This window comes from Sinocyclocheilus grahami, unplaced genomic scaffold (genome assembly GCF_001515645.1).
Source record: "Sinocyclocheilus grahami isolate Dianchi unplaced genomic scaffold, SAMN03320097.WGS_v1.1 scaffold58.1, whole genome shotgun sequence".
NCBI classification, from domain to species: domain Eukaryota; kingdom Metazoa; phylum Chordata; class Actinopteri; order Cypriniformes; family Cyprinidae; genus Sinocyclocheilus; species Sinocyclocheilus grahami.
Window position 1 is genome coordinate 149293 of NW_015505237.1, and position 19432 is coordinate 168724.

At 37.6% G+C, this 19432-nt stretch overlaps 2 protein-coding genes across 2 annotated transcripts; both read left to right on the plus strand.

Moving 5' to 3' along the window:
- The first annotated feature begins 543 nt into the window (after positions 1-543).
- Positions 544-4967, plus strand: LOC107584249 (tissue alpha-L-fucosidase-like). Its single transcript, XM_016270782.1, has 8 exons — positions 544-1073; positions 1145-1279; positions 2395-2532; positions 2681-2786; positions 2879-3079; positions 3255-3445; positions 3952-4051; positions 4147-4967. The coding sequence occupies exons 1-8, from the start codon at positions 721-723 to the stop codon at positions 4276-4278; spliced, it is 1356 nt and encodes a 451-aa protein (XP_016126268.1). The 5' UTR covers positions 544-720; the 3' UTR covers positions 4279-4967.
- A 1081-nt stretch (positions 4968-6048) lies between these two features.
- On the plus strand, positions 6049-18645 carry gmpr (guanosine monophosphate reductase). The gene is made up of 9 exons (XM_016270783.1): positions 6049-6366; positions 11359-11478; positions 11721-11804; positions 12383-12556; positions 12649-12730; positions 12858-12964; positions 15006-15048; positions 15162-15321; positions 15433-18645. The coding sequence occupies exons 1-9, from the start codon at positions 6280-6282 to the stop codon at positions 15611-15613; spliced, it is 1038 nt and encodes a 345-aa protein (XP_016126269.1). The 5' UTR covers positions 6049-6279; the 3' UTR covers positions 15614-18645.
- The last annotated feature ends 787 nt before the right edge of the window (positions 18646-19432 follow it).

The following is a 19432-nucleotide window of genomic DNA, read 5'->3' on the forward strand; positions in this document are numbered from 1 at the left end:
TAATGTGCATTATTTTTTAGACACTATTCAGTACTTTTGCAACTAACCAAAAGTCATATTGCCTTTTTTTTAATTACATTTTCTCTTTTAGAAAAGCAATCAAAAATATTTTGTTTTGAAATGTTGAAGTAAAGCGGTCATTTCCCCTTTTACAAAAGAAAACATTTACAGAGGCAGTGAACAATACGGACGAGAACCGAAACATTTTTTTTTTCACAAGAGTAGTGCTATTAATCAAGCAAATGTGACCCTGTCTGTGAAATCCAGGCTAAAGTCTCAAAATCTAATTATGAGATAACAAGCATCAAAGTTTGATTTCATCCATTGATTTCACTATGATTTCAATCTTTGACATGGTCTACTCAGTCAATATTAAAGATATAAAGGTTATATTTTCACAGAATGTTCTACATCTTTATGAAGGATGATTTTAAGTAGAAAACAGTAAGAAAAAAAAGCTGGGTTTTCACAGGCAGGGTCACAAATGTTGAATTTATTGGGTTCCACATCCCTTGTGACAAGTGGTTTTGCAGGTAGCTTAAATCATGTGTTGTAGTCACATGTTGGATGGCATATGATCAATCAGGAAATACAAATACAAACCTGCTGTCGGCAGAAATCTCGCTTTAGTGATTAAGTCAGTGCATACTAACATCCGCGCTAGAGTCACTTCTGCTGATCACAGGCTTGCACGTCTGTGAAGTTCACTTGTGATCGATCATGCAAGTGACTTGGAGTCAGATATCGCTGTTTCTTTGTCTGTTATCATGCGCATCCTCTCTCGGGACTCGATATACGCCCGACTGGGCCAGTTTGGACGCCAGACCTCTTCCTGAATGGTACGACGAGGTGAAGTTTGGGATCTTCGTGCATTGGGGGGTGTTTTCAGTGCCTGCGTTCGGCAGCGAGTGGTTCTGGTGGTACTGGAAGATCGCACTTAAACCTGAATACATCCTGTTCATGGTCAAAAACTACCCGCCTGGATTCAGCTACACAGACTTCGCACCCGATTTCCACGCGCAGTTTTTTGATCCTGACGAGTGGGCTGATATCTTCGAAGCTTCAGGAGCAAAGTATGTACGTAACATGGGGTTGCAGAGATGCTTCCTAAGTTCTTCTTATTTATGCTTGTCATTCTGCGCAGATATGTGGTCCTCACATCCAAACACCACGAGGGGTTCACAAACTGGGGGTCCCCGACCTCTTGGAATTGGAATTCTGTTGATAATGGACCTCACAGGGATCTGGTTGGAGATTTGGGTGCTGCGATAAGAAAGAGGTATCGTGCTTGTGCAACCTGATGCTAATTGTAACGATTACGAAGGCTACATTATCTTTTCAACCGGAAATGAGCTACTTCCTTTTTTTTCCATCGGGTAAAATTGACAACATACACAATACTATATGCATAAGGCTACCTCCTACATCTTACAACAACAACAACAAAAATCAATCATGTAATTAAACTACTTCAGTCTGTGTGCATTGAATTTATTTAATACACGAGTTTCACAATTTGAGTTGAATTACTGAAATAAATGAACTTTTCCACGACATTCTAATTTACTGAGATGCACCTGTATAACATCAGTTAGCTTATTCAATAAAGCTATTCAATTCATCATAAAAAAAAAATCTGTGGAAAACAATCTAATATTTAGTAAAACTGACATTATTTTACTTTATGAATATGATATTTTTTTCAAATAGAGCGCATTTATAACCATATAACCAGGTATTTGTATAATTTTTGTGACGGAGCTCAAAATGGTTAACAGAACTTGAATATACCTGAAAAATAAGAATAAAATTGTTTCTGACTCTTGTTTACAGAAACAGCATAACCGAGAAAACCCTTCCTTGAACTTACTAATAAAAGCATTGCAGGTGTAATACTGATATATTTCTACATTTATTGCACAAACACACGCGTGTGTGTGTGTGTTTCATCTAATGTAATATGTAAAGATAATTCTGCTGTTTAACATTATTATTTAAAAAAATAAGTTGACATTATGTGGGCTGATGGCCTTAACAAAAGAATATACCAACAACATCATCGCTCACAGTAGGTTTGTCTTTAAAGAGGTTTTTTGTTGCAGTCTTTAGGTAAATAACTAGAATAACAGAGTGCAGTAAAAAACTGTTTGTGCAAATTTGGATTCCATTAATAAAATTAAATAATCTAACAAAAAAGACCAATTTGCAACATCAAGCAGTGAACAGTTTTTGTACAGCTAAAATAAGTGGAAGCACAGAAAGTCCTGCACATTCAAATAAAAAAAGACCATGCCTGCTCTTACATCTCAGTAAGGTGGATATCTCAGTAAGGCTTTGCATACATTTTTTTTTCCCCTGAATTTTTTTATAAAAATGTTGCATTTCTTATATTAGATCACTACATTATGGACTCTACCACTCACTGTATGAATGGTTCAATCCCATCTACCTGAGTGACAAGCAGTCTGGTTTCAAGACCCAGGAGTTTGTTGAAAAAAAAGCCATGCCAGAGCTCTACGATCTGGTCAACAGGTAAATTTGCATCAGTCATGTGATTATACAGGGGTGGAGAACGAAGAGCATTTATGATATAAGCCTGACTTGTCTGTGCAAAGATCAACCTTTACATATATGGTGTGACATTTATGGAAGTTAACTGGTGATGTTTTTGATGATTCAGGTACAAGCCGGACTTGATTTGGTCAGATGGGGACTGGGAAGCACCTGACACTTATTGGAACTCTACAGGATTCCTAGCCTGGCTCTACAACGACAGTCCAGTCAAAGTGAGATCATCACATAATGTTGTTCTTATTTTAAAACTGTCTCTCAAATTGTAATTCGGATAATAATGCCTACATTATTTCACTCTTTACAGGATGTGGTGGTGACCAATGACAGATGGGGGTTGGGCTGTTACTGTAAACATGGAGGTTATTACAACTGTGCTGACAAGTTCACTCCTGGAGAACTGCCCAATCACAAGTGGGAGAAATGTCAGTCAGTGGACACAATATCATGGGGCTATCGCCGAAACATGAAGCTAAGCGAACTGATGGATCTACCATCCATTATAAAGGTGAGATGTGTTGCTAATAGACCAAAGATCTTGTATTGTAAATTTTAAGGGGGTCTGAATACTTTCCGTACCCACTGTGTGTATATATATATATATATGAATGAATGAAACATGGACACAAACGCTTATGCAAGTTCATATGGTGCCTAATGACTGTCATATATTGTGACCACAGGACATGGTTTACGTCGTGGCATTAGGAGGGAATTACTTGTTAAATGTGGGGCCAACATCAGACGGCATGATTGCACCTCTCTTTGAGGAACGTCTCAGAGGGATTGGAGCCTGGCTGAAGGTCAATGGTGAAGCCATCTATGCAACTAAGCCTTGGAGAGTTCAGGCTGAGAATGCTACAGTTCCTGTCTGGTGTGTTGATGTTTTTAAACTTCCTCTTATCTGTCAGTGCCTTACAGTTCCTTTGAAAAATTTTCAGAAAATCCTGTTGTGGTTACAGTGAAAAAGTGTCACCTAGAGACCATGATGAGTATAACAGGAGCCATGTGAGAAAATTATAGTTGAGGATTCATGAGTCGCTGCTTAATATAACGACTTTAAGACCAATTGTAAGAGCCCATTCACTGTACGGGCCTTTCAAAAACTCTGCTAAGACTTCTGGGTACATATTCTCACTTAATCTAGAGTAAACACAGTTTTACCCTGAAATTGTGACATGTTCATGTGATCATTTGATTGTCATTAATGATTTATATATATCTTGGATCTGTCGAGTCTGATTTCTTGTGAGCTAGTTTTGCTTGTTTCTGATCAGTTTGTTTCTGCAATCTTAGTTTAGTTCTAATTAGCATGTTGTGTATATATTATAGCTGTGAACGCCTCATTAATTTGTGTTTTAAATTTTCCTTCAATTCCAGGTATACGTCAAAAAGCAGCACTGTGTATGCGATCTTCACCTCCAATCCCATGCAGAACTCCTTTAAACTTTTAACGCCTAAAACCTCCTACAACACAGTGGTAAATATTTCAATTCATCATTATTTAGAAGAGAAAAAAAAAAGTTATTTTTTTTGGTAAGATATCAATGAAATATCTGTTTCATCTCTGTTCAGGTGACCTTGCTGGGGAACCCTGAGCCTCTAAAATGGGCTCCTCTGCAGACAACAGGTCTGATTGTTCTGCTGCCTGATCTGCCTTTCACACCTGCTGACGCTTGGACCCTCAAGCTGGATGAGGTGGCCTAAAGCTTTTAAAACCATTTTGTAGATTTTAATGAGATTCTCAGGGATGTGATTCCTCCCCCCCCCATATTTTCCTACTTGAAAATTGACACATTTGAATGGCCTTAAATAAAGTTCCAAACATAGGGTCGGGAGGAGCCTAATCTTTCAGTCCTGTCAATCATTGCTGCGAGCGTGAATAAGCAGCAGTCACTGCTCCGTCCAAGCGACAATACTTCTGGCATCCCTCCGCCTCCCCTTCTCCTCCTCCATTTCTTTTCTTTCTCTATTCTTTTCCTCCTCCACTGCGTACATCCATAGAGGGGGGTTTTTACTCTGAGTTTGAGCCTCCCTCAAGTACAACAAGCCAAGTTTGTTTACCATTATCTAGCAGGACCGAATGGGCAGGCGCACTCGTGAAACAGTTACTAAACAAACTGAAATGCTATGTTTTTAAATGCATTCATGCATCTGTATGCATGGATTACTCCCAACCTATCAGTTGTGTGTGGAAAGCCCTTAGCATCTCAGTCTAGCGCCAAATGAGAGTAAAAATTGGCAATGGTGAGTATATGAAACAATGTTACTCGCCAGTTGGTGTGATTTATCAAATCTCAAAGTCTTTTATTTAATTATACATACTCTGATGCACTGAATCATTTTTTTTCAGTAAATACTGCAAAACAGTAAATGCATCTTCCCAAATCTTTAATGAGAACTGAAATCAAAACAGATATATATTATCACTGTAATTTTAATGTTGTTCTGTAAAAATGTTTTTATTATTAAATACTCAGGATTTCAAATTTTGCAGTTCAATGTTATTTTCGCAATAGTAATATATTTATACATTTATGTTTCCTTGATTTGTTTTGTCCTTCGCTGATCACAAGCCTGAATTTTGTATTGCACTTGTTTTAAAAAAACAAAATTGTATAAAAAAAATTTTTTTGTAAAGAATTTAATTGCTCAATAAAAATGACCAACTGAGTGGCACATCAGAAGCAAATGTCAGTTTCAGATTGTTAATTTGGGGCTTTTCATTACATTTCAAGCATTGCTTGTTTGATACCTTGGAAGTGTAATTTCAACGTAAAGTTTGTCTAAAGCAAACCTAAATGATTTATATTATATTTATAATATAATATTTATTATATAAATTGCACTTATAAGTCACAAACTTAGTCATATATAATTATTCATTAATATATATTTATATATTCATTATTATTAGGATTATTGTAAGCCATATGCACATATACAGTGGAATAAAATGTTAATTCACCTGGTTGCCAGTTAAACTTCCAAGTTAATGAATATAAACAATAGGCACTGAGTAATTACATTAAATATTTATACTATAAATAAATAAATACAAAAAAAACATTAGTCAGCAATATTCATTGTGCATAATAAAAGCTGTAGATGGTGCTTAGTAAAGAAATTGACATGAACACATGTAAATTTCTGTACTTGTACATCTCCACAGGGATTTACCATTGAATACATTATATATAATTTTATTTAAGTGTCCCGTGGATTATAGCAGCAATCATTATACTTTTTCAAACCCATGATTTCTGTATTATACAACACTAGACACCGTATCTTCATGTCCCTCCCTCTCATTTCCCATGAAAGCACTCATTGATTCAGAGGAGCAATACCCCAGCTGGACAGCAGGAGCTCTGTGCACACACTGCAGTGCTGAGCTGCAGTCACTGCGCTTGTGTGTGTGTGTTTATATGTGTCAGCCAGCCACACAGGAAACACTATTATCACTGCTACTGCTGCTGCTGCCACTCCAGACTGAATGCAAACGGAGGGGGGAGTAGAGAGAGAGAGGGAAGGAGCGAGTGTACAGGCCTTGCCAAATAAAGCCATGGGGGCCTGGGCAGTGACGGCCCTTTCTACGCTATAAATACGCTGTTCTTCTGCCGGTTCGGGTTTGGTGCCTGGAGCTCTGGACCAGCGACTGCACCAGCCCGGCTCAGGAGATTCTCATCTGCTCTCAGGCCCGTCACTATGCCCCGGGTGGATGCTGACCTCAAACTGGACTTCAAAGATGTCCTTTTCAGACCAAAGAGGAGCAGTCTGAAGAGCAGGTCTGAGGTAAGAACATCTTGCTTGCTGTCTGTGTTAAAAGAAATCTCTGCCACTGGCCTTGTCTTGTTATACCTGAATAATTCACTTAAAATGAGTACCAAGAGAGCTGTGTGTGTGTGTGTGTGGCAAACAATGAATGTGAAAATCAGGGTGACCTTGATGAAGTCTGTCTTTCAACTCTGCCACTGGCCTTGTCTTGTTATACCTGAATAATTCACTTAAAATGAGTACCAAGAGAGCTGTGTGTGTGTGTGTGGCAAACAATGAATGTGAAAATCAGGGTGACCTTGATGAAGTCTGTCTTTCAGCTGGATTTATGGGGCCTGTGTCTAAGCTTCAACCAGTGACAGTTTATCAAGCTCACTGGTGGACGAAGTACACAAATCAAGTACTTGAGTAAAAGTACAGATCCGTATAATAAAATATTACTCCAGTAAAAGTACTCAGTTTTCAATTTTACTCGAGTGAAAGTACAAAAGTTTTATGTACTTAAGTAAAAAGTACCAATAGATGAATGTTTATTTTGCAGTTTTATATAGGCTACTTTTATCATTTAATTTTATATTAGCATTTTTTTTTTATAATCCTACTGCTCAAAATACTTGGGATTTTCCCAAAATAACCAATAAGGAAATAATGAATATAATAGGGAAAATATAATTAGATTTTCTTAATGATTGTTTTCTTCTCAAACCTTGTCTGTGGTGTAAAAACACCCCTGGCCAAATGCCCCCAGAGGGCATCACTTCCCACTTTGATAATTACTGTAGTTACCATGTTCTGAACATCACATCCTTTCTTTCCCCCAGATGTAATCTATCTAGGTGGTTGAATAAAAATATTTGGAATTTGTTTTTAAAAAATTACCACAATTTAGCACCAGTAAGCTCGTTAGCTAGACAGTTAGCATCAGCTAACATTATTGACTTATTTTCAGCATGGTTATGAATAGCACTAAACGATTAATTTGAATCAGTGAGTTGTCGACTCGAGAACAGCTGCAGTCGGGTCATTCCAATTCGTGAATGAATCGTTGGTGCGATTTGCGAACCGATTTAATGGGTTCATTGAAAATAATCAGTTCTTTCATGAATAAGACACCGCTTCTGCGTCCCGGAGCAAGTGATATATTATAAGGAGTAACGATAAGTTGTATGAAATGTAGTGAAGTAAAAAGTACAATCTTATGCTTTGGAATGTAGTGAAGTAAAAGTAAAAGTTACTCAAAATAAAACTACTCCAGTAAAGTACAGATACTTGAAAAATGTACTTAAGTACAGTAACGAAGTAAAACTACTTCATTACTGTCCACCACTGATCAAGCTTGATCAACAGATGCCAGTATGTGTTGGCTTCTCATTATTTTCTGGTGTTGATGTGTTTTGAAGCAAGTTTTCAGGGTCGACTGACCAGGCTAAGGAAAAGCAACCTGAGAGCTTGTGCTTTGAAAACATGTTTAAAAATAGGCCTGACGCGTGCCATGTCAATAGAAGCAGAATCCACTGTGGCGTTGCTCTTGGTCACACTTGGCCCACCCACAACTCATAATGGGACCAATACATACACTTACATGATCATCTGTATATGGAATGCCCTCTTCCAGAAATCTAGCTGATAAACACCTTTGCTAAACTGTGATAAGGTTTGTATGCCTGTAATTATCGTATTTTTCCGGTTAAGTTTCCAGTCTTATAGCAAAATCCATGTGTTTTCCATCTATATTCTGTTCATTTTTGCCTATTGGTTTCTACTGATGAATTCAGAAGAGGTTTCCACTGCATTTTCCCTGCAGGATGATGTAAAGTGCTGGTCAGAACTCGCTGCGGATGGCTAATATGATGGCTGTCACTATAATGGCCGTAACGGTGGCTGTGATCATATACAGGCTCATTGAAATAGAAGAGCAGCTGAGGGCCTCTTTACTGTATAACCTGCAAATAATAAGCAAGAGGATGCACATTTTATGACTGCAATATGTCTCTTTAAATAGGAAAACAGTGAATTTAATCCCTGCAGCACAATAGCAGTAAAATAGGATGTTTATTCATAGGGCAGCGTAGTGTGACTGATGTGACTGCAGCAGTTACTGGAACTGGAAATGACTGAGAACTGATTCGGAGAACCTGAGAGCGTCTGTGCATATCAGGTTGCAACAGTTTTTGATTCAGCACAAATTGACTTAAGGCCATCACAATGTCTTAGCTGTGGATGATGATATTAATCAGAATTTGGCCATATTCTGATTACATATACAGTACATTATATATACTAGTATGTTTTTTAAATAAATGCACCAAGGCTGCATTTATTTGATCAGGAAATACAGTAATATTGTGGAATGTCATTATAATTTTAAATAGAAAATAGATATTTTAATATATTTTGAAACATGTAATTTATTCTTGTGATGGCGAAGCTGAATTTTCAGCAGCCATTACTCCAGTCTTCCATTTGTTGTTAATGTTGAATACAGTTGAGCCGCTTAATATTTTTTGTAAAAACAGTGATACATTTTTTAAATATTATTTTATGAACAGAAAGCTCAAATGAACAGCGTTTATTTGAAACAGGCATCTTTTGTAATATTATAACTGTTGATCTAATATCCTGGCTGAATAAAAATATTAATTACATTCACTTTAAGTAGGCAAGTAAATAAATGTTACTGATCCAAAACTTTTTAAAAGTTATTGGCATGACCAGATTAAGTCAGTACTCCACTTTAATGAAACAGCTGGAATATTCCTGTTTTAATCAGAATTTTAGGTCTTATAAACACTTTATTCAGAATATCCACTGAACATTATATGGGGTCCTATTATGCTTTTTTGGTGTAATGTTGCTGTTTTTCCATGAAAAAGACCTGCAAAGTTCACTCCGAAGGGAGTTGTTAGTTTAATTAGGCATCAGTTAAAGTTTTCCTCCGGGAACGCACACGTCACAATATTCCTAATTTAAAAAAATACCACCCAAGGCATAAGCAAATAAATAATAGGGGGCACAGCCTGGTTGAGTTCTGTTGTTAGTGTGTATAGTCACCATGTCCAAGAAGACACCGTTTCACAGATCTAATATATACTGAAACACATGCAGCTGTTTACGTTTACAGACATAACCGTTTATGTGAACTTTGGGGTTTGACATAACCTTGTGTGTATTATTATAGTAATAATATATTATTATACCAATACACTTTATACTTTTATTATACTCATTTTTTTTCTCAGGCTTTTGCTTAACTTGAAAACACCTTTTTGTTTTGTTTCTGTTATGTTTTCTTTTGTTTGGTGATGTTTGTAATACGTATTGTAGGGTAGTACTTAATGAATTTTATATATGTCTTAATGCTTTTTGTTGGTTGATATTTCTGGTGTTTTGGCTGTGCAGCACCTTGGTCAGCACTTGTTACTTTTAAGGTGCTATATAAATAAACATGACCTTGACCTATTAGACAGTTGACGTGAAAGAGCAATCTTTCTGCACGTTTAGTTTAAACTGACATGGTTTTTTAAGCACATAACATTTCTTGCAAGGCCTGTACAAAATGCATTGCAACTAGTTATATATATATGTATGAATATCCATATTTGCAAAACTTCAGCAGAGGATTTTGCTGAACTAACATGATATAACAAGACAAAGACTTTTAAAAACCTGTAATATTGAGTTAATACATATTAGTATCAAAAACGAACACATTCTAACATGTGAAAGTTTATGCCATTTCTTCGTGAATTTAAATGTCAACATATTTTAGAACCAGATGCTGCGTAATGCTGTGGCATCTTGGAAAACTCATTGATTTTTACTGTGAATGACAACACATTCCAAGACGCACTGACATGTCTGGAGCGGTCAAACGTGCCGTCTAAATATCAGGGCTGGGTTTTGACACAAATGTCATGATTCGATTTGTTTCTGATTCACAAGCTTTCAATTCGATTCGATTCGATTATTTTGGATATGTATCCACATATCAGTAGGTACAGTAGGCCTACATGCCAAATTTTCTCAAGGAAAAAAATCTAATCCTGTAAAATAATACATGAGAATCAGTTTGTACTATATTACTATATTGAAGGTTAAAATGAACTGATTTGTATAGAAACGCTTCAGTTACACTCAATGAAGCTTTTTATAATAAGTAAGTTACAATTACATAATTATATTTCTACTCCAATCCTTTTTTGAAATATGAACATTTAAATGGTGGCTGTCATAAAAACTTGATGGATTTATTCAAACATAAATTAAACTTTGAAGAACACTAAAAAGTATAATAAAGATGTTATATGGTGCATTTATATAACAAAATGCTCCTCTCTAGAGTTAAATTTTCTAGCTGACTGATGAGTATTTGGTTACCGAATATGTTTTTCCTGAAGTAAATGTGACATTACGTGACATTGTTTACAAGCTGTTATATTCTGATTTTTAAGAATTGATATCTATGGCACAACCCCTTCTCGAAAGGGGGCGGGAAACAGCAGCTCATTTGCCTTTAAGGAAACATTTTAAAAAAGCATGTTTTTGCTTCCACTCAAAAAGGTATTTTTACAGCATGGAATAATAACCTGTAGTTATTCAAGCTTTTGGATGATTCAGAAAAAAACAAAACAATATAATAGCATATAATTGTTTCTACAGCATTAAATTAAAACTCTTCTACATACTGGTTGATACTGTTATATCAGTTGCTAAAACATAAAAATAAATGTTATTGGCTAGGAAAGTTGCATTTAACATCTGCTAGACATGGAGAATGACTCCCGTTCAGTTGTTACAGTGGATATGTGTCAGCTTAATGGGTCTAAATATATTTGAATTTTAGTGGTAATATATTTGAGTGCAGTTTGGATGGGTTTCAGGGACAGGAACACAGGATTGTTTGGGTTGATTATGAGCCTAGCCATTAAAATGAGGCTTTTCAGACTGTCACATGTTCTGTACTGTTGTATGTTTGGAAAGTAATTTCCTTCACATGTTTCGTTCTTGAAGGTTGACCTGCAGAGGACCTTCACATTCCGGAACTCAAAGCAGACGTACAATGGCATCCCGATCATCGCTGCTAACATGGACACCACCGGCACTTTTGAGATGGCACAGGTGCTCAGCAAGGTGAGTGCTTCTTTAAACAGAGCACAGTAACTGATGAAACACAGCACCTGTATCTTTGCAATACAACCCAAGGAAAGTCTTGTTTTACTATGTTTTATCTCTGTGATTATCAAGATCTCACTGAAACATAATTAGCTGTGTCCTGTTTCCATGCACTGGGATCAAGAGGCTCTTATATTTCTGTCTGTCTCAGTGCCAGACACTCGCTGTCCTCTCAGACGTCTCTCTGCTCTATCTTTCAGCACACACTCTTCACAGCCATCCAGAAGCACTACTCCCTGGAGGAGTGGAAGACTTTTGCAGCCAGTCATCCAGAGTGCCTTGAGGTGAATGGGCAAAAATGGCTTTCTTGCCTTTCTTAATCAAAAGCTGTTTAATTAAGTGGTACAGTCCATCAAAAAACCACATAGCAACAACATATTATAAACCACACAGAACTAGCCACTCTAGCAATGCCATAGCAATCACATTAAAGGGATAGTGCACCCAAAAATGAAAATTCTGTCATTAATTACTCACCCTCATGTCGTTCCAAAACCGTAAGACATTCGTTCTTAGGAACACAAATGAAGATATTTTTGATGAAATCCAAGAGCTTTCTGACTCTCCCATAGACAGCAACGCAACAGACACATTCAAGGCCCAGGAAGGTAGTAAGGACATTGTTAAAATAGTCCATATGACATGTTCTCTTTCAGGACAGTCTTCCGCCATTATCGAGAGTACCATGATTAACATACATTTAAACACACCACTTGATTTTCCCATTTAAAATGCCTTTTTGATCAGAATAGAATGACAGAAAATTATGCAATGCAACTGGAGTAATATAAATCATACAAAAGCTTTATAGACAGCTAATTTGAATCACTGAAGCCTAAAGCATCTTTCCTCTCATCCTCAGCATGTGGCTGCCAGCTCGGGCAGTGGAGCGGCGGATCTGGAGAAACTGTGCAGCATCCTGGAGGCCATTCCTCTCATCCAGTACATCTGCCTGGACGTGGCCAATGGCTACTCTGAACACTTTGTGGAGTTTGTAAAAAGAGTTCGGGAAAGGTTTCCAAAGCACACCATCATGGTGAGATTTTTGCCTAAACAAAATGTAACAAATGCCTAATATTTATTTTGTGTGACCTACAAATGCCATATAAGACAATCTTGGTCATTTAGGCAGGAAATGTGGTGACAGGGGAGATGGTGGAGGAACTCATTCTGTCTGGAGCTGATATTATTAAAGTGGGCATTGGGCCAGGTATCAGATTAGATTTGCCTACACTGACACACATATGCATTAAATACAATTGGTTTAAAAAAAATTAAATGACATATTACTAAATCTGGAGCTTGTTTATGATGTTTGAAAACACTGTGATCTTCAGGTTCTGTGTGCACCACACGCATTAAGACCGGGGTGGGTTATCCTCAGCTGAGCGCTGTTATCGAGTGTGCAGACTCGGCCCATGGACTGAAGGGACACATCATCTCTGTAAGTATCATTAGGCGCGTTTCCATTGCCCTTCAAATTGCGCAAATTGAAATTGCGAATTGAAAATACGCTTAATGGAAACGCGCCAATTTCGCAAAAACGCCCATATATCGCAAAAAAGTTTTTACGCTCGCATGAGGTGGTTTTTCAGGCAATGCGAAAAAGGATTAATTCGCAAAACTGCAATGGAAACGGTTTTTCCGCATTTACAGGTCACATGGCGTAGGCCTATGTAAAAAGTCATATGATCATTCTTCAATGTACTATAACCTCCAAGAAACACTTCATAAGTGGCCGCGCTCCAGTATAAGGGGCTTTCTCTACTATTAATACTTAGACAATTTACACTGCACACGTCTGCGGTGCAGTGTGGCTCTGATATGGTCACTGAAGCTGATTGCGACCACTCAATGTTTGTGTTTATGTTTTTATACAGTCTATGGTTTATTCCAGCCACGCCATGCACGTTTCTGAAGCGGCTCTCTTTGCTGCTTCTGTAAAGATACATGCATAAGCCTCCTTTGAATAAATATAGCCAAAATCCCACCAAAATCCGTTGCCATGACTTATCGCGAGAGGCAAAAGGTTACGTTTCATAACATGGTTAATGGAAACGCCGTCATTTCGCAATATTTTTTTATTGACATTCAGAAAATATCGCCAAAGTTTTGCGCAAATCTGTAATGGAAACACGCCTATTGTTAGCATGCTGTAATGCAATGCTTAGACTGACAGGAAACCCACAAACCAATGACAGCACGTTACCACAAGAGGGCAGCATCCTCAATTCAATTCCAGTGATTCCCTTCCTTTTCAGTTTTATGTGCCCCTTAAGAAAGACTAAAAGGCTTCATTAACCAAACCAGTTGGTGCATTTTTTGTTTTAGAATATAGTGTTGCAGTGATGATGTATTTTTGTAGGCCAACCTGGAGGTTCCCTCGACAAAAACCAATAGGAATTTCCATTGGCTTTGAAATTTTTGCAGAAAACAAGCTCTGTGTCCAACAAGAGTTTATGCTTCTTACATGAACACAACGTTCATTAATTTTGAAGCCTAAATAAAACCTCCAGAAGTAAAAAGCTAACCACCAGTAAGCTTCCGACAACTCTTTTAGACTCTTTAAAAAATAAAAAAAAACAAGTTTGATTTAGAATATTTTGCAAGAGTGCAACTCTAAACACAAGAAGGCTGTAAAAACTGACTAGCGAGTTAAGTTTTCATGTTCTGTGTGATAATATTTAATGTCCTAGACAACCTTTGTAGTCCCATTTAGCTACTTGTTAGCAACCACCTCTCAGGTTTAAAAAAATAAATAAATCACAAGGGGGTTTACTGATGTACCTTGTTTTTAGCCATTTAACCAAAAACTTGTTCAAAAAACATTGATTTTAGAACGATTTAACCAGAAGTGTATTTTAACACTGAGTTGTTTTGGGGTTCCCTTTCATGGGAACTTCGAACTGCGTCCTCTAGGTTTCTTGCCATGCTGCGGACGCAAGCTTCAGACGAAGAAGTGAACGATGTGTAGCTCCCGGCACCGATTTATACTGTAGTCGCACCGGTAGTGACGTCATGGCTGTCGCCGGCCAACGAGTTGGTGTTTTTTCAATGTATGCTTCAGATACGAGTCACGACGAGGCGTTCCCCATAGCGACCCCTAGAGGACGCAGTGTCTCGTTCCCTACTCAGGGAACCATGGTTACATAAGTAACCCGAGACGTTTTTCCATACAAAAATGTCATTCCTTATTTTATTTAAAAAGTAGTGTGTTTCTTTAATGAGACACCTGAGCTTGTTTGTCATTCCCAAGTTTGTCAGTTCTGGTAGCAATCCTGAAGAAACTTTCTGGAGATTTATTTATAACTGAACCCATTATTTTTTCTTTTTAAATAAGTTTAAAAAAAATGTGAAACCCAAAAGCAACTTACACTGCATCCATACTTTACCAACTGAGCTATAGGAGTGCTTTGAAACTGTGCTGCATTTTATATGACTTTATATAGCTATAAGAGTTTGTAGTAAATGTTTTTTTTTTCTAGGACGGAGGCTGCAGTTGCCCTGGGGATGTTGCTAAAGCTTTTGGTGAATTCAGATATTAATAATAGATATTATAATTCATATACTGTAATTCAGATAATATTGTTGTCCAGCTAGGTATAAAGCATTATTGTATCTAATAATGAATGTTAAATTAGGCGCTGGGGCAGATTTTGTCATGCTGGGAGGAATGTTAGCGGGGCACGATCAGTGTGCTGGTGAAATCATTGAAAAAGATGGCAAGAAGTTCAAGCTGTTTTACGGGATGAGTTCAGACACCGCCATGAAGAAGTATGTCGGAGGGGTAACAGAGTACAGGTGAGGATGTTTTCATGCGGCATATTTATTCATTTAGGGGTTTATTTACTAGAAAAATAACTGATATTGTCGAGCATCTTATGTACAGTACATCTGTTTATGTGATTTCAGGGCATCAGAGGGCAGGACGGTACAGGTGCCCTACAAAGGTGATGTAGAAAACACCATCAGGGACATCTTGGGTGGCCTGCGGTCCACCTGCACATATGTAGGAGCTGCCAAACTCAAAGAACTGAGCCGCAGGACGACCTTCATCAGAGTTACACAGCAGTCTAGCCAAATGTTCAACTAGCCATGCACGCTAAAAACATGTAAACTCACAAATACAGATTCACAAGTTAAGGAATAGATGAACTGAAAATAATCCTGTGAATTTGGATGCACTGTCCCTTTAAATGGCAGTCCAGCGATACATACGAAAAAAGAAAGACATGTTCATAAACAGTTTCAGTTTTGTGTGCTCTTTAGATTCACGAATCTACAGTATCTGATTCATTATGTAACTCACTCAAAACGCTATTACACTCATACAGACAGACCCATGGATACGGTTTCGCTCGGGAACCTTGCTGTACACCAGTGCATTTCCTTGGAAAACCAATTATGTTGAAGCATGGCTCAGTTTTGTTCATTTCAAGTTCTCTAACGTATGCAATGTGTCTGCATCTGTATGAGACAGAGGGTGAATAAGAAAACAGGACAATACTGGGGCAAATTTAGTCATTCTTTGTAACTATGCAATCCATTCTCTCCCTAGAGTGTAACAATCAGCATGACGGTTTGAGAGTTTGAGAGAAAGAAATGACTGTTAGTGGAGGATTTAAACACCAGCAGAGAAAATTCTCTGCCACATTAAGATCTAGTCCCTGCGTGTCGTTGATTTGAGCAGCGAGTGGTGCATTGTGTACTGTTGTGAACTATTTCTGCTGGCCTGCTTCCTTTGTGATTGTACAGAGGGTGTGGTGGGATGTCATATCAGACCATAGGAATGTGAAAACGGCTGCACCTCATTTCTTCAGCATGCCTTGTTAAATGTATTCCGAGTAAAACATTACATATTAAGGAATAAACATCTGACTGAAAATGTGGATGTTTTATGCTTTAAAAAGCTTTATTTTTGTCAATTATGTGATCAAATGTGTTATTTTGGAATAATGACTAACTATATGTAATTCTATTATTATGCTAAGAAAAGAACAGTCCATTAAAACATACAAAACAACCAGCATACACTACAGTAACAGAAATATCCAAGTCCTCTCAGGTAATTTTTACTACAATTGATAACTGAAAAGCAAGATGGCGCCAATTGAGTTTGAATGAAACGAGAAAGAAAGAACGGCCTCTGTTCCCGAAGTTTCATTTTTCACATGAGGATATTTTTAAAAAGTCTTTGTTAATGAGTTATAATACATCAACCAAACCAACCAGCTATAAGGTCAAACACAAGATTACAAACTTTAGCAAAATAGCAAAGAAAATGTCCTTGAAAATCAGATAAAAGGCAAAGGTACAAGACTGAGAACATGAGGGGAATGAACTACAATCCCATAAAGCACTGCAAATGCAATCAAAATAAAAACAATCCAGAAATATAAAACTATTGATTTAAAGATGTTGATACAGAAACAACACTATGTTTCTTGTAAAATATGCATTACGCATTTGAGAGCATAGGAAGGCGGATTTACATTGCTTCATGGGAGTGGCTGGGGACTTGGTGATTTCTCTGGAGAATCATGGGTAATTCCACTGTTGAATGTAATTATTAAAAAAATAAGTTAATATAATGCATATACTATCGATTAACGACCTCGTAGCTCACAATAGGTCTGTCTTTAATGGTTTATAAATTGTTAAAAATGAATGGGATTTTTTTTAATCTTGGAACTCAACTGTTGCACTCTGTTGGGAACCCAAGCAAATCCCACTGGATCCACAATGATAGTGCATTTCATATTTTTTAATTGTGTGTACATTCAGAATTTTATTAATCAACTTACCTTCTTTTTAGACTACTGTACTGTGCTTGAAACTAAATGGTAAACACAAGGACAGACAAGCAGACAGAGCTGAATCGGTCTGGCTTATTGTATCAGTCATAACTATCTCCCAGTCAAGTGTGGGTTAGTCAGTGTCTGATAATATCTCATTGTCTTGCATCTACACTTTTTCAAATGAATGATCCAGCCCGGACCAGAAGTGAATATTCAAGGCCACCAACACCCACACTCCATTGACTAGGTGCACTGGAGTCAAAGAAGCCTGCAGAATACCTCTGTGTGCAATTGTTTGCGAGTATATGTTCATGTCCCACGCTGTCTGACAAAAACACTTTTGAAATCCCATTCTCACAAATCACAAACTCCAAAAAGGGTGCAGTTTGCAATTGGCACTATAATTTTTATTAGTACGTGTATACTGCAACAATAAACTTGTACTGGTGTACAGACAATTTCTTTTTTAAACAAATTTGTTCACAACCTGAATCAAATATTGTTTTGTTGTTCAGAATAATGAAATAAGTTCTAACTAGAAAACCGGCAAGCACCATCAAAGAAAGGGACCAAAAAATCCAAGAAACAACGTGAGTGTATCCTACAAATAGACACACCACAATTAGAAAATAGAATTTCAATTCAAATTTTTTTATATTAGTTTTCTTTTTAAAAAAGCTAGTGCAAGTACAATATTTTGCACAACTTACAGAGTATGCACGCATATGGAAATAAAATGGACCAAAAGAAAAAGAAAAAGGCCTTTCACAATGATTTCCTACCTAGGGCTTTATATTTATATTTTTATTATCTAGTGTCCTTTACTAAATAAGGTGCAAAACACTACTTCCTCTCCTAATGACCATCTCTTGCTACTGGCCAGACTCCTCTGATACAATTTCCTAGAAAATAGAACCTCGGGATTGGATGTGACATTCAATTTTTCTTTAACAGTCTCGCTCAACATTTCTGTGTGGTGTCTTACACACTATAGGTCCAGTAAATCCACAGCACTGAAGCTATGGAGAAAACAACAACACTGACAATATGCCTCCACCCAGTCATTGTTTTCAAACAGTAGGTAAAGGTCCAATCCGGAGGTTTTATACTCGTGGATCTTTCTGCCCAATGGCAAGTGAAAAAAGAAACTAGAAACAGCTTCCATTTCCCTTCCAATGGAAGACTTCAAATCTCTTTATGACAAGACCTGCAACACCTCTAGTCCAGCAAGCCCGGGGTATTACTGCTATATCTGAACCCACTCCTTCCTGAGGAATGACCAATGGCTTCCTGTGTATCACAAAACACTTTTTAGTCTCAAAAGGGGAAAAAAAAGAGGTGGCTGGACATGCGTGAACATTTAATGATAACCAAACGCCGTTCACCTGACAAGGAGTACATAGTGTTATTTCACCTCCGGCTAATAGTTTGCGTTTCTGGCCTCAGCTTTAAACTCACGGGGCGATTATTCAAAGTGCTGAGAAACTACCTCCACCGTTCATTCAGAATCCAATTTACACAAAACATACTTGGTTAAAATTAGGCCTAAAAAGATTTTACAGAGTACACTTTTACAGAGACATCTTGTTAAGCATTCATCGGCGAGAAATCCAGAATTACAAAATTACCTTTTTTTTTTTTGAAGATATGTTATCTCGAGAGTGTAGTTGTACAAATTCTGAAGGATAAATACACACGTTACGAGGCTGTCAATTGCTATGCGTGAAGGTGACATCGGGTATGTGAAAACAGCATCTGTACACGAGTTGGTTCAGGCCTGTGATGGTCAACACGTCCCTGGCGTTTAGTTCTGTGGTCAACCAGGGTTGAGTATCCAGTTCAACCCAACAGTGACAAATACTCCTCAGCATTCATCAGAGGATGGTTGCACGAGTCTCTTTCCTGCGCCTGGCCAGATGAGGGTGACAGAACCCAGGACGTACCTCTCTCTGAGGAAGTGTTTGTCAGTTTACTGGCTCACCAAAACGGCGTGAGACCAGGGCCGGGCATGCCTCCTTTTTTTTAAGGAGTGTGCACTGTTTTTACTATCCAGCACTGATTTAGCTGAATGCTCATATATTAATTACAGAATTAACAATAAGATTAGTTACAAT